This window comes from Macaca fascicularis, chromosome 1 (genome assembly GCF_037993035.2).
Source record: "Macaca fascicularis isolate 582-1 chromosome 1, T2T-MFA8v1.1".
Classification (NCBI taxonomy): Eukaryota; Metazoa; Chordata; class Mammalia; order Primates; family Cercopithecidae; genus Macaca; species Macaca fascicularis.
This window is the reverse complement of record NC_088375.1, coordinates 54,066,291-54,080,491: the sequence shown is the minus strand read 5'-3', so window position 1 is coordinate 54,080,491 and position 14,201 is coordinate 54,066,291. Positions and strand designations below refer to the sequence as shown.

General features: G+C 33.1%; 1 protein-coding gene across 9 annotated transcripts in view; it reads left to right on the top strand.

The window, feature by feature from the left end:
* KCNT2 (potassium sodium-activated channel subfamily T member 2) overlaps positions 1-14,201 on the top strand; it is a 398,651-nt gene that overhangs the window by 224,494 nt on the left and 159,956 nt on the right. For 7 of the 9 annotated variants that reach the window (XR_012428599.1, XR_012428601.1, XM_005540295.4 and 4 more), the window contains exon 14: positions 11,198-11,306. The exons of the other annotated variants lie outside the window; for them this stretch is intronic. Coding sequence is in view for 5 of the 7 variants with exons in the window: in XM_005540295.4 (XP_005540352.1) it covers positions 11,198-11,306 (109 nt within the window). In the remaining 2 variants the exon portion in view is untranslated. The remainder of the gene's footprint in view (positions 1-11,197; positions 11,307-14,201) is intronic. 9 annotated transcript variants of the gene reach the window in all.

Here is a 14,201-nt window from a genome sequence, read left to right as displayed (position 1 = left end):
TTTTTCCTTCCTTAATCTTCAGATTTCTTTCTTTGTTAATATATTTCTATAAACATTTCCGTTTCTTCCTACCCCTCCAATTTTATTTTTAAGAAATTCTGCATGCTTTCTTTGCCTTTCAAACAACTTTTCTTAATTATCCTTAAAATATTTGGTTAAACAGTCCGGGCGCAGTGGCTTATGTCTGTAATCCCAGCACTTTGGGAGGCCGAAGCGGGCATATCACGAGGTCAGGAGATCGAGACCATCCTGGCTAACACGGTGAAACCCCGTCTCTACTAAAAATGCAAAAAAAAAAAAAAAAAAAAATATTAACTGTGTGTGGCGGTGGGCACCTGTAGTCCCAGCTACTCAGGAGGCTGAGGCAGGAGAATGGCGTGAACCGGGGAGGCGGAGCTTGCAGTGAGCCGAGATCGCGTCACTGCACTCCAGTCTGGGCGACAGAGTGTCACTCCGTCTCAAACAAACAAACAAAAAAAATTGGTCAAACATCGTTTCCTTAAGTGATGCTTTTTTCATTCCCTCAAAGCAGGCAAAGTATCCTTATATCCTCTTAACACATATGCATTTATTTTCTTTTTACCATTTATTGCAGTATTTATTTGCTACTAATAAATCTTCCAGAGATCTTCCAAAATATTTTTGAATCAGTTACTCAAATGATTTCAGTTTAGCTACAATATTGTGTTTTGTGGTTGAAAAGGAATGAAACTGATCTCAAGGGCAAACTTGCCTACATTCCCTCAAACTTCACTATTACATGATAGGTGTTTGGGGAGCTCGGTGGTTGTATTTTCTCAGCCATCAGTTCAGTGTAATGGCTGCTCCAGCCATTTGTTCATCTGGTAGCAAGTGGTAATCTTTAAGTGGTTTCTAGAGAAGGCAACACTGCTACATTATGTTACCTATTTTAAGTGCCGGTTAATCAATTTTAGAGTTGTATAGCTTTTGTAGAGTTCTTTGTAGATAGTTTAAATTTAATAAGTAATAAATTTAGCTAAGTTACTTCACTGTTCTGAGTATCTGATTGCTTATCTGAAAACTACTTTACACAATATGTATCATAGAACTTTTGTGAGGTTTAATAATATATATATCACTTAGCATGAAAGCATAAATATTATTTGGTATTATTATTTTATTACTAAAAAGAATCTTCAGTAAGTATCTTTTATACTATCAGAAGCTGATAAAGAATACTCTTGGTTAGAACCTAAACAAATTGGAATTCTGAGGAAAATAATTTTTCAAAAATTATTAAGACTGCTGTGTATTTGTGAAAGGTATAAAAGAAAAGGAGGTTAATGAAATTAAAACTGTTTTGCACTAGATGGAGGAAATTTGACCCCCCTTTTGAGCATTTAATAGCTTGAAACATCAAAAAAGATTATATTTATTGTACTAAAATAAGTATTGAAGCAATTGGAAAAACAGAAACATGTTTTTACTTGTATTATTGAAACGAAATAAATCTGTTTTACAGAGAATTGCAAATCTCAAATTGGGTTAGATTCTATGCATTTAATAAGCATTCTTATATTTAGATCTGGTAAAACTAAGTGACTTAAAGATTTACTTAAATCTATTCTTAGCCACTTAGTGGTTGAATGCCTCACAATCTTTGAATTGGTAAAGTTTCTGACATGTTCATATGCGCACGCGCACACACACACACACACACACACACACACACACACGAGTGGTTATTTTATTGATTAAAGTAACAGGATCAAAATAAAACTCACTTGATTGCAAGATATTATCTATTCTCGTATAAGAAAAAAATACATTTTTTTGTAGCAATAAACCCACTCTTGCTTGTAAACAGAATCTAATAAGCAAAGGATATGGGAAAAATTTTATAATGCAATTTAATCAGTTGGTCTATTTAATAAACTTTTTCCCCATAAAATAAAAATGACTAACATTTAGATTTTAAAATTCACCCTGGTTCATTTTTTCTGTTTAAAAGCCATTTTCCAAAGGATATTTGATTTCCGTAAATTAAAACCCAGCACTAGATTGGTTTACTGCACTTTCCACTATTTACTGTTTTCCAAAGAGCTGTTACCTAGCAACTGCATGGAAGAGGTTTCTAGTACTTTAAATCATACAAGAGCTCAGAATATAAGGTGATGTAGACTTTTAAGAAAATATTCTGACTTGTTTTAATTATCAATTTTATTTTTCATAAGGTAAAAGGGACTTGAAGACAATTTTGATTCTTATCTATCAATAAATTTGCATCACAATTGTAATTTTTTATTTTATAAGCTTTTAAACTGAAAATGACATAAATTAGAATAACAAAGAAGAAATCAAGAATGTCACATAATACTACTATTTTGAAAGTCATATGCTTCTAAAACTCTTTCCCACCTGTTGAGGTAGTTTATATTGACAGTTTGATGCTTATCTTTACACACTATTTTCTGTGCATATCCAGAAACACATACAGGCATACACATGAGCATTCTTGCAGAATTCAGCATTTTTACAAAAGTGAGACCATGTTTTAATTGCATAACAACGGAATTATGCTATATTGTTTTGCCACTTACATTTAAAAAATATACTGTTGGCATTTGTTTCAAGATAGTTTACTGAAATCGTCTTTTTATTTTAATAACACAGGATTGTGATGATCCATAATATTTGTTTAGAATTCTGATTAGCTTTTTTTTTTTGAGACGGAGTCTCGCTCTGTCGCCCAGGCTGGAGTGCAGTGGCACGATCCCGGCTCACTACAAGCTCCACCTCCTGGATTCACACCATTCTCTTGCCTCAGCCTCCTGAGTAGCTGGGACTACGGGCTCCCGCCACCACACCCGGCTAATTTTTTTTTGTATTTTTAGTAGAGATGGAGTTTCACCACGTTGGGCAGGATGATCTCGAACTCCTGACCTTGCGAGCTGCCCGCCTCGGCCTCCCAAAGTGCTGGGATTACAGGCGTGAGCCACCACGCCCGGCCCTGATTAGCATTTTATACTCATTTTCTGTTTCTTTCCTCAGATAATTCTATGAGGTAAACACTATTGTAATTCACATATTAGATATAAGGCCAGTTAGGCCTAGGGATTAAGAAATTTCCCCATGGCCTGGCACACTCACTGGTGATACCACTTGATCACTTGATCTCATGTGCTTATGTCTTATCAAGCAATAGTGAAGAAAGATCTAAGTCTGAATAAACAGAAACCTTTAATGGATGAGAAGAAAATACAAGATAAGATACACATATGTATATCTTGTATTTTATTATATCTCTCCATATATACAGAGAGGGAGAGAGAAAGTCTCACTCTGTTACCCAGGCTGGAGTATAGTGGCACGATCTTGGCTCACTGTAGCCACTACCTCCCAAGTTCGAGCAATTCTCCTGCCTCAGCCTCCCAAGTAGCTGGTATTACAGGCATGGACCACCACACCTAGCTAACTTTTTGTATTTTTGATAGAGACTGGGTTTTGCCATGTTGGCCAGATTGGTCTCAAACTTCTGACCTCAGATGATGTGCCCGCCTCGAGCTCCCAAAGTTCTGGGATTTCAGGCATGAACCACCACGCCCTGCCACATATAATTTTTGAATAGGAAACACTTTCTTCAACAAAGGAGGGGAATTAGAAGCTAGACAGAAAAAAATGACAGATTTATATTTGATAAAGAGGTATCTTTGTATAATCAAAGCTGTGCCTTTGTCATATATGTTGTCTCACCAACAAGAAGAAAACAGGTTAGGAAAAGTAGTTTTGTATACAAAAAGTAATCCAGAGTCTGTACATTTCTGCACATTGTCCCATCAGACAAACCCTGGTAATGTGGCCATATCTATCTAAAAGGGAAACTGAGATATGTAACTTCTACCAGAGCAGCCATGAATCCAGGTAAAATATAGAAGTGGGGTGAGGGGAAATAAGAGTCTCTATTACTAAAAAGAAAGAAATAGAAAATGAATACTGGGGGAGACAGTAATTTTAGCCATGGTTCAAGTCTTTAGGCACCCAAGTAACCATACATAACATTATATATATACATATATCTAATGTTGTTTATATATTATATATATAATGTAGTTTATGTATTATATATATAAATTATTATATATTATATATTAAATTGTATATATTATATTGCTGTTATATATGTTAATTACATATATAAAGTTGTTTATCTATATAAATGTTTATTTATACAGATAAATAATGTTGTACATCTATATAAACAACATTACAACATTATACATAATGTTGTACATGGTTACTTGGGTGCCTAAGGTTTGAACCATGGCTAAAACTACTCTCTCCCCCAGTATCCACTTTCTCTTTCTTTCTTTTTAGAATGGCATTTATATAGCGCCACTAAAACTTGGAGTATTTGACATAGGGAATAAATGAGAAAACACTCATCCATTCCCTATGACAAATAATCCAAGTTTCATCAAATGCCATATGCAGCTCAAAGTTCAGGATATCTGGACAATGCAGAGTCAGATCTAGATGTGGCTCCTAATAATCTAGCAATATACACATTAATAAATTTTCTAGGTGTTCCCAGGACCACTACCCCATATAGATACACAATAGTAGAGGAAGAAAGCTGTAATAAAATAATAGTTTTTGGAAAACAGAAGAAGAAAATGCACAGTAGTCATTAGTCCATAGCATATCCTGTGGCACGTGAATTGAGAAACCTCCAAAGAAACATGTAAAGTTCCTTAATGAAACCTTGATTTTGCTCTTTAGAGAGTAATTCCTTTGTCCATTCATATGCATGGCTCACTATTCTCTGTGGTCACGCTTGAAGTTGAAATTTGGGTGGATTTCTTCTAGGCCTCTCTGCGTGTCAGTAACTGTGTTCAAAGTTCTTTTCTAAGAACTTTGTTAAACCTGACTTACTGGATTTTGTTGCCCTGTCCACATCGCCATCTTTCTTGTAATGGTGGATACCGTGTTATTATCTGAAACAAGTTTGAATGTGAAGGCAGCACTGCACTTTAATCTGATTTTGTCACAGGTCTGTCTTTATTGGTCTGGCTGGGAAGTCTAAATTAGAGGCCTCTGATAAAGGCTCTGAAAGGGAATGTCATCTCCTGATATTTAGGATACAGTTCACTTTTTCAATTCTGCAAGTATCCATTTTTATACATTTTTAAAATTTTTGATCATAAGAAAACAATGTACTACTTAAGAGAGTTCTATTCCCTTCTCTTTCTGCTTGCAAAGTGATCAGTTCTTACCTCATATCAGCTCTCTATGTATTGCTGACTAAAATCAGCAAGGTACTGTGAACAAACATTAGTATACTTGCCCTTTTCAACCACCTCTTCTAAACGTCTCTCTGTTGAGAGGAGGTTTTTGGATACAAAGGGGAAAATGGGTCGTAGGGGAAAATAGTAGTTACTGTTACTGATGTATTTCTACGTTATGCATTTCTATATTATCTAAATTTTATGACTTTGTCTTCTATTTTTAACTAGAAAATTATTTGATAAAAATTGGCAGTTTACGACTTGAAATTCTCCCCCCTGCACACACCAAAAAAATGTGTATCTGATAAACTGAAAATGTGCTCAATCTCCCAACTCACTGTCACTCTCTCCAACATTGCTTGGTCATACTATCTGATGATGTTTATGCCCATAAAAATGATTCTTTCGATGTTCTAGACTAATGTTTCTGTACTTTCCATTCTTTCAGTGTTATTGCTCAGCTCATCCTAGCTCAGCAAAAATTTCTAGGGTCGTAACTTAGATCATATCATTACCAATAAACGTGACTCCTCTGTCATCTCTAATCCTAGCGTCTCCTTCTCTGACCACCACTTCCTATCTTTGTAGTTCACTCCCTCTAATGAAGAACTTCAACGTTCTTTTGACCATACAAGACTTACAATTCATTGTTCTTGCCAAATCTTCCCTGCCATTTACACCCAGAGGTCTTGTCTTCCTTTCTTAGCCTGCTTGAATGTCGTGGTATATTATTAATGACCTACATCTTCAACTCACCATCAATGACTTGACCCTCTACATTAGTTGGACTTGTTTTTCAAAAGCCAGCCTTAAGTCTCACTCTCTATCTTCTTGGTGTAAACTTCCATGCATTTTAAATGTAGCTAAAGGAAACAAAATAAACAAGCAAAAGGCAACCTGCAACCTCTAAACTCCAAGCTCTTCCTTAATCATCATTTCCACTTATTTCGCTAAAAAAAAAAAAAAAATCACAGGAAGAAAACCAGAACTTTTATAAACTTCCACCAACAAATCTACCCACCCACCTGCATTTATACTAATATGTTCTGCCGTCTCTCCTCTTATTTCAGATAAAAAAATTTAGCACTAATATGACTGAGAAGGGGCACGGAAAAGGTGTTAGTATGATTACCCAAATTCTGACTCTCTATGAATCATATTTTAAGGATATATATACACATATATATGTATATATATGCACATATATATATGCGTGTATGTGTGTGTGTGTATGTGTATATATATCCTTTATGTTTTAGAATTTACAAAAAGCCTCTAAACCATTTGGCAGATCAAACAGCACTGTTCAACAGAACTATTTGTAATAATGGAAATGTCTATGTATGAACTATCCCATACTGTAGCTAGTAGCCACAAGTGTCATTGTGCTATTAGGATGTGACCTGTATGATGGAGGAATTGAAATTTTATTTGTATTTACTTTTAATTTATTTAAATTTAAATAACCACATATGACTGGTGTCTACTGTATTGGATAGCATAGTTTAGAAGGGTAGAAGGGTAATAAGTTGTTGAAGTCAAAAAAAGTTGCAAATTTAAAATTTTATTTGAGAATCACATAATTGCAATTCAGGGCATACACACAGGCTGGAGTGGTCTTTGGTATGTCTGAAAAATAAATAGAAGGTTGGGGGCATTATTTTTAAAATAAATGTTCTATATTATTTTGAAAAAATGTTCATTGGCACTGAAGAAGCTTTTGGGAACTGGCAATCTTTGGTGAGTAAAGGTGGTAGGTAAAATTAGTTTCAGAATCATGTCAGCTATTAGCTAAAACTGGTCTTAGGGTTACATCAGGCTGTTTTAGCAGCTGTGCTTGTGGCAGTTTAATTCTTGGAATTGTTGTTAATGTGCCCTGACTGCTTTTTCCCCTTGGCCTCTCGACTCTGAATTTGTTACAGGACCAAAGGGTTCATATGCCCACTACACAGTAACATACCAATACGCTGAGACAAGAGGGTTAGCAGCAAAGAAAGAGTTTAGTGATTACAGTAGACCCAAGCAAGGAGACAGGAGACCCTCAAATTCATCTCCCTGAGGAGATAAAGTTTTTAAGTACATGGTGGAGGTCAGGGGGATATTGGGATCATTGACTGGATGGAGTAAGAGGCATGAAATGATCAGAATGTGGAAACAGTCTTCTTTGGTGAGTTAGCTCTTCTTGGGGTCATAAAGAGTAGCTAGCATCAATGGAGGTCCTTCAGACCAGCTGATGTCAGTAGTTTCACCAGTATGCAGAACCTTAAAGAATATCTCAAATGGAAAAGTTAATGTCTTACAATGCTTAAGTTGTAATCTCTAGAGCACTTAAGGGATGCTATAGCCTTGCGACAGTGTTTATGTGGTTTGTGGGCAATAGGGAAACAACTACGAGGAAATGGGTCAGAAAGTAAGCTGACCTAATGATTCATGCTGAATAGTGCTGCAAGCTTGTTTTATTTTCATTTCTCTTCCTTCTTTCTTTTTAAATTAGTTTTATAAAATTTATAGGAATGTTTTTATTTTAGTTGGATGTGTCAAGAGTAACCCAATTTACATAATCAAATCTTACAAGGTAGAATGCTGAAGAGCTGGAAAACATGAAAACCAATTAGGAAGTTGTTAGCCTAGAGGAAAGAACACCAGAGTTTGAATAACAGTTCCCAATTCCTTAGCTGTAGTTCCAAAACAAGGAATATCTGAAACATGAAAATATTTTTTGTATTCTTGGTGGTAAAACATGAAATTATCTGAAATTATTTGGTGGTAGTTCCTGCACTGAACTGCCATGAAGCTATTTAACCCTTTATTTTTTCTACTTAGTATAAATATTCACACATTTAGCTGTAGAAACAATTATATTTTTAGGAATAGGTTGTTCCTTGGATATGTTATATAGTGTCTGGTAGATGAAACACATTGCCTTTCTAAAATCTGAAATTTGATATCTCAGTCATAAGAATTATGGATGTATTAGAAACCCGTAGTAAGTAGTAAGAATGACAATGGGGAAAAAAGAGAGAGAGGGGAATTTGATTATATAATCCATAAACTTTGGCTGTTATAATGTATTGGGAAATGAGGGGCAATTAGTATGAAGGAATATTTTCAGTATTTTAATTCAGGCTAAGGATTAGTGGTTAGTTCTAAAAAATGTCCCAAGAGGAAGGATGGATTTGGACCTGAGAGGACAAGTCTAGATATATAAGCAGTTCTATTTTGCAGATTGAATTTTAACTCTCTGTGATACATGCAAATATTTTTATCCAGTTGAATAGTCTATCATATCTTTTTCCTTGTATTTTCCATTCATAGAAATTAAATAGCTTTTTTAATGAAAAGAATACTGAATTTACATTTTGTCTAACAAAGGCTTTCATGATAATTATATATTAACTTATTTATCTAAAAAATGATTATTTTCTCTGATCCAATACTCTCTTTTTATAATAAATATTTTGCAACACTTCCTACACTATTTTGAAGTGAAATTCAGAGTAAGTATAACTATCTATACACATAAAGTATAAAAAAATAGTATAATATTCTAAATCTAATATGAAAGAAAAAATGGAAATAATAATAAAAAGCATGTTTTTTAAATATGTAAACACTCAGGCATGAATACACAAGAAGATATTGGGGAAAAAAGACGCTTTTACCAATGACAAGGTGCTAGCTTTTGACTGATATGTAACGTATATTAATTTTTATTAATGAGTCACATACAATGCTAAATGTAATAAAGTAAATTTTCTCTTAATTTACACCACGGTGCATCCCTAGATAATTCAGCGTACAATGGAACAGTGCACACATACTTTGTGTTTATGTGTAAAATTACCACCATTGATGGTACTACATATATTTTTTGTTGAAAGGGCTGATGGACACTGTAAAACTTTTACCAAATGTAGAAAAAAGACACATGCAAACACAAAAATGACTACCTGAAATTTAGGAGTCTTTTGCTTCCTTCTAATTTTCTCTGATTAGTACATTTTTTGAAACGTTAGCCAGTGCATCAAAATATTCCCACAGCCGTTGTCCTCCAAACTCGGATGCACACATTTATTGAAGAAAAGGGAGGAGACCAATTTTTTTTTTTTTAATTTTTCAACTATTGAAGGAAAATACAATGAGATATTTTCAAAGTATCACACATCCATCACATTTTCTCACATTTCCCTACTGAAAGAAATAGGGTTTGTGCACTGTAGTAAGGAAAAGTTAATAACTGCATATGCTACATTGCATATATGGTAATCATACCTTCCAAATTTTCTGTTACAGTTTGAAATTTTAAAAATTCTGTGTCATAATAAATGTACATATTTTTTCTCAGATCATCTGTTTTAATTTTTGAATTTAAATTTATGGGTCCTCTATGTATTGATATCATATGATTCTACAGTAATAACATTCCGGGTTTAGCAGTTTTGTCGCTCTGTTTTCACACATTGGGCATGCACACTGAAAATTATTTTGAGATAATATTGAAATGATAGTTTAAAGACACTGTTCTTTTGCAAATTTTATGTACACTTCTCTGCATTCAAAATTGTATCTAGAATCTGCTTGCAGATTCTTTCCTGCAAAGCAATAAATAATCTGGTTATGTATTTTAAAAACATTTTAAGTTAATTAGAATATATTGACAAGTGGGTGTGGAGAGAGAGATTATTAGTAGAAACTTGATATTTTTAGAGTAAATCCTGACATATATTCATAGTATGTATTTTCTTCCATAAAATGTGAAAGAGAAACAATAAAAAATGAAAACAAAATAAAAAAGTAGTATGCTTTCTCATGTACTAAATCATATTATAAAGATAGGACAGAACTAAGGTCAGTGTTTGTCCAGTGCATGTGCTAAACCATTTCCCTCGTCACCTTTTCATCTTTCTTCATAAATTGTATGGTGTTATGGGTTCATTTTATAGATCTGGCTCACTGAAAAATTTGATCTTCTATTTCTTAATTTTGTTAAAACTGCTGTTTTTCTGCCTGAGAATATTTATTTTCTTAGAACTTTAAACCTTCTCTGTATTTTTAATACCAGCTCTACGTGTTTATTTGGGAAAGTGGATTTTTGTTTTTTCCAAAATAAACACTATTTACTCACTTTTTAAAAACCCAACTTCTGTAGAAAATAGAATATCTGGCCTCTGGACCCTCATTCCTGCATAACAATGCTTGGCCTGGGTAGCGTCATTCTCTTTAGATGTGGCCTGCACCTTCTCATGTGCTCTCATTTCTAACATTATTATTTTTATGTGATTGAATTTCAGCAGCCATTTATTATGTTTTCTGGCTGGACCCTATCATCTTTTGAGTGTATGACTTTTAGGTATTTGGAGTTAAAGTACAATTTCAAGTTCAATTTATTTTAACGAATTCTATTGCTTGATATTACAGTTATTTTCATAGTATCAAATCTATTTCTTCTATACTAGGCACATATTATCTGCTAAATCTTTTAATAATTATTTTCTAAAATTTATGCTGTGTTATTATGAATTTGATATATCAATACTCTTCTAAATCAGTACTGTTGTGTTTTATACCATAGAATGATCAGAACAAAAGGAGACTTTATAAAGTATTTGATATATTTTAGAACACACCTCAAACCCACCTGCTAGGCATAGGAAGATTAAGCATTTTACCAAAAGTTGCCAATTTTGTTAAGACAGGGTTAAGCATCTTAGCAAAGGTTGCTAAATTTGTTGAGACAGGAGTGACCCCCACGCCAATCACTTAACTCATACTTCAGTGCTCTCTCTTAGGAGATATATTTCCTGGGAATAAAATTGCACTTGTAAAAACATCTCTAAAATAAGTATGTTTATATTGAGACTTTTGCCATTTTATTCATTTTGTTTTATTTTCTATATTTTATTACTCTCCAAAGGTAAATTATTCTAATTTACCTATTTTATTTCAAACAGATCATGTTGTTTGTGAAGAAGAGTTTAAATACGCCATGTTAGCTTTAAACTGTATATGCCCAGCAACATCTACACTTATTACACTACTGGTTCATACCTCTAGAGGGCAGTAAGTATATTTTTTCTTTAAGATAACCTTTTAAATTATATAAAAAACAATAAGAGCAGTTATGTGATTTAGAAATATAGAAGGCCAACGTATACAGCTAGATATGTACCTATATTTGAATTTGTGTGAGTTATCTTTATCTGATAGATGAATACAGACATATTAAGGAATCCAAGACATAGAAAATTGACAGTGGTTTGCTGTCTTTTCTCAGTAGTCTTGAGATAGTTTGTTGCAATTTATTAATAAATTCTAAGTGCCTGCATCATTTGTTAGGCTTAGGATTAGGACATGATTTTTATCTTAAAGATGAATACTTATGCAGCAAATGAAACATTTAATTAAAGGATTCTGACAGTTATTAGTAAAAGAACTTAAAGTTAAATTTTTCTGTTCCTGAGGTAAGTTTTACCTGAAAGCTTAATGTACACAACTGATGTCAAAATGGCAATTTTATAATAGAATAATAACAAAGTAGTTGTATAAAATTAGCTGATGCAATATAAATCACTTTTTATATGCATTTCAAGGTTGGAGAAAGTTATACCATTAGAACCTTTTCTGTTCTTGTTTATTTTGATAGAGTTTTATGAAACACAGAAGTTGTTTTTGACTAAGATGATCAAAGAAAATATAACTAGTGAACATAGTCATTGCTCTTAAAGAGACACATGTACTTCATTTCATACCTTGTCATATTTTTAATCTTATATTTCAGACAAAATGTTGATTTTCTAAGTAAATTCCACTTATACTAGTGGTTATGATTACTCATATTAAATATTAAGTAAGTTAATTGATAATTGTTTAAGTGTCAAATCAAATAAATCCAGAAAAAGGAAAATTCTTTCTTGAGATTTATTTATAGATGGATAAGTTGTTAATTTAAAAGTAGTAAATGCTCAGTGGTATTCTAAATTAGATTTTACTGTCTTACTTCTAATTGCCTAATTGGGATGGTAAGATTTTCTTAGGAGCCATTTTCTCAAAGTTGTGAATATGAATATTTTTATTCTGTACACTAATAAGCCTTTAATCTGTGCAATAGGAAGGATGTAACAGGATTAGGAATTACATTTATTTTCTTTGCAGAAAGGATTTGTCATTTTGATGCAATTAAATAAAGTACTAAAAATTATTTTAACACCAATTAAGTGAACATTCATAGAACTCATCAAGTGTCTTCATTATTTTTCTGTAATATCTTTAATATCTTTGTACAGACTCATACAACTATAATGATGACTATTTAGGCAACTGCATTGTTGTATACTTGAATGATGAAATAAGTTCCATAAACACTATATAACACAGCTCATTACTCATGACTGAAGTTAAATTGCCTTGTGCATCTCCTAGTAAATATTATTTATTGACAAACAGTATTGCCTGGTGAAAAAGAATTATACTTCATGTAAGTTAAAAAAGGATTTTAGTGATCCTTAGAATAAGACTTTTCCCAATGTACTCTAATGAATTTTACCTTATTAAAAAAGAAAGCAATGTTGTTGAAAACATTGTTATATAATTAAGGATTTCCTTTAAATAAGAGTGACTTGCAAAATTATTTCACAACTGTGTCACAGTAAATGTTATCATCCACCATAATAACTTTTTATAGCAGATTTACTGAAATAAAGCTTACATACTATACAATTCACTCATTTAAAGTATACAGTTCAGTATGTTAAAAGTATATTCATAGAATTATCCAACCGTCACCACTAAATGATTTCAGAACCCTATAAAGAAATTATCTACCCTTTATCATCACCCTGTATTTCTCCCCGCTAATTCTTGCAGCCTTAGGCAACCACAATCTACTTCTGTTTTTATAGATTTACTGCAACCTCCACAGTAGCTGGGACTATAGTCATGCACTATCATGCACAGTTTTTTTTTTTTCTTTCTTTCTTTTTTTTTTTTTTTTTTTTTAGGGACAGGGTTTTGCCATGTTGCCCAGCCTAGTCTCAAACTCCTGGACTCAAGTGATGCATCTACCTTGGCCTTCCAAAGTGCTGGGATTACAGACCTGAGCCATCATGCTCAGCTGAAATCATTTTAGTATATTTTGCAATACAGTAAAGAAATGAACATAAACAATGTTAAATAATGTGGTTTTGCTTTAGATTCAGGGGATATGTGTGCATGTTGGTTCTTGGGTACGTTGCCTAATGGTAGAGACTGGGCTTCTAGTGTGCTGGTCACCCAACTATTGAATATTGTACATAATGTTTTTCAAGGTTTATTCATATTGTAATATGCATCAGCACTTTATTCCTTTTTACAACTGAATAATATTCCTTTGCATGGATATATCACTATTTTTCCACTCATCAGTTGGAGGGCATTTGGGTTGCTTCTAACATTTTCACAATGCTGCTATTAACATTTGTGAAAAGGCTTTTGTGTGACATAGGCTTTCATTTTCCTGGTCTATATCTAGGAGTAGAATTGCTGGGTCATATGGTCACTCTGTTTAGCTTCTTTAGGAACTGTCAGAATGTTTTTCCAATGGCACTTCGATTATCATCATCAATATATCAGGATGCTACTTTATTTACATCATCAGCAATATTCGTAATTATCCGCTTTTTTTTTTTTTTTTTTTTTTTTAACCATAACCATCCTAGTGGGTATGAAGTGGTCTCTCCAGAAACTTAGGCAGTACTCTAATACAGTTCCCAAGGCTGATTAAAACTCTTATGATATAACATTTTCTTTTTATATTTTTTATTATGTTAATTTCAGTTCTAGCTGACCTGTCAGTCATAAAATAACTTATATTACTTCAGATAACTGTGTTCTTTATATTTTTAGAGAGTTCATTCTGTATTTTAATGCTTCTCAATTTTTTCCTCATTTTTCACACCTGTGTTCACTTTATTTACATTT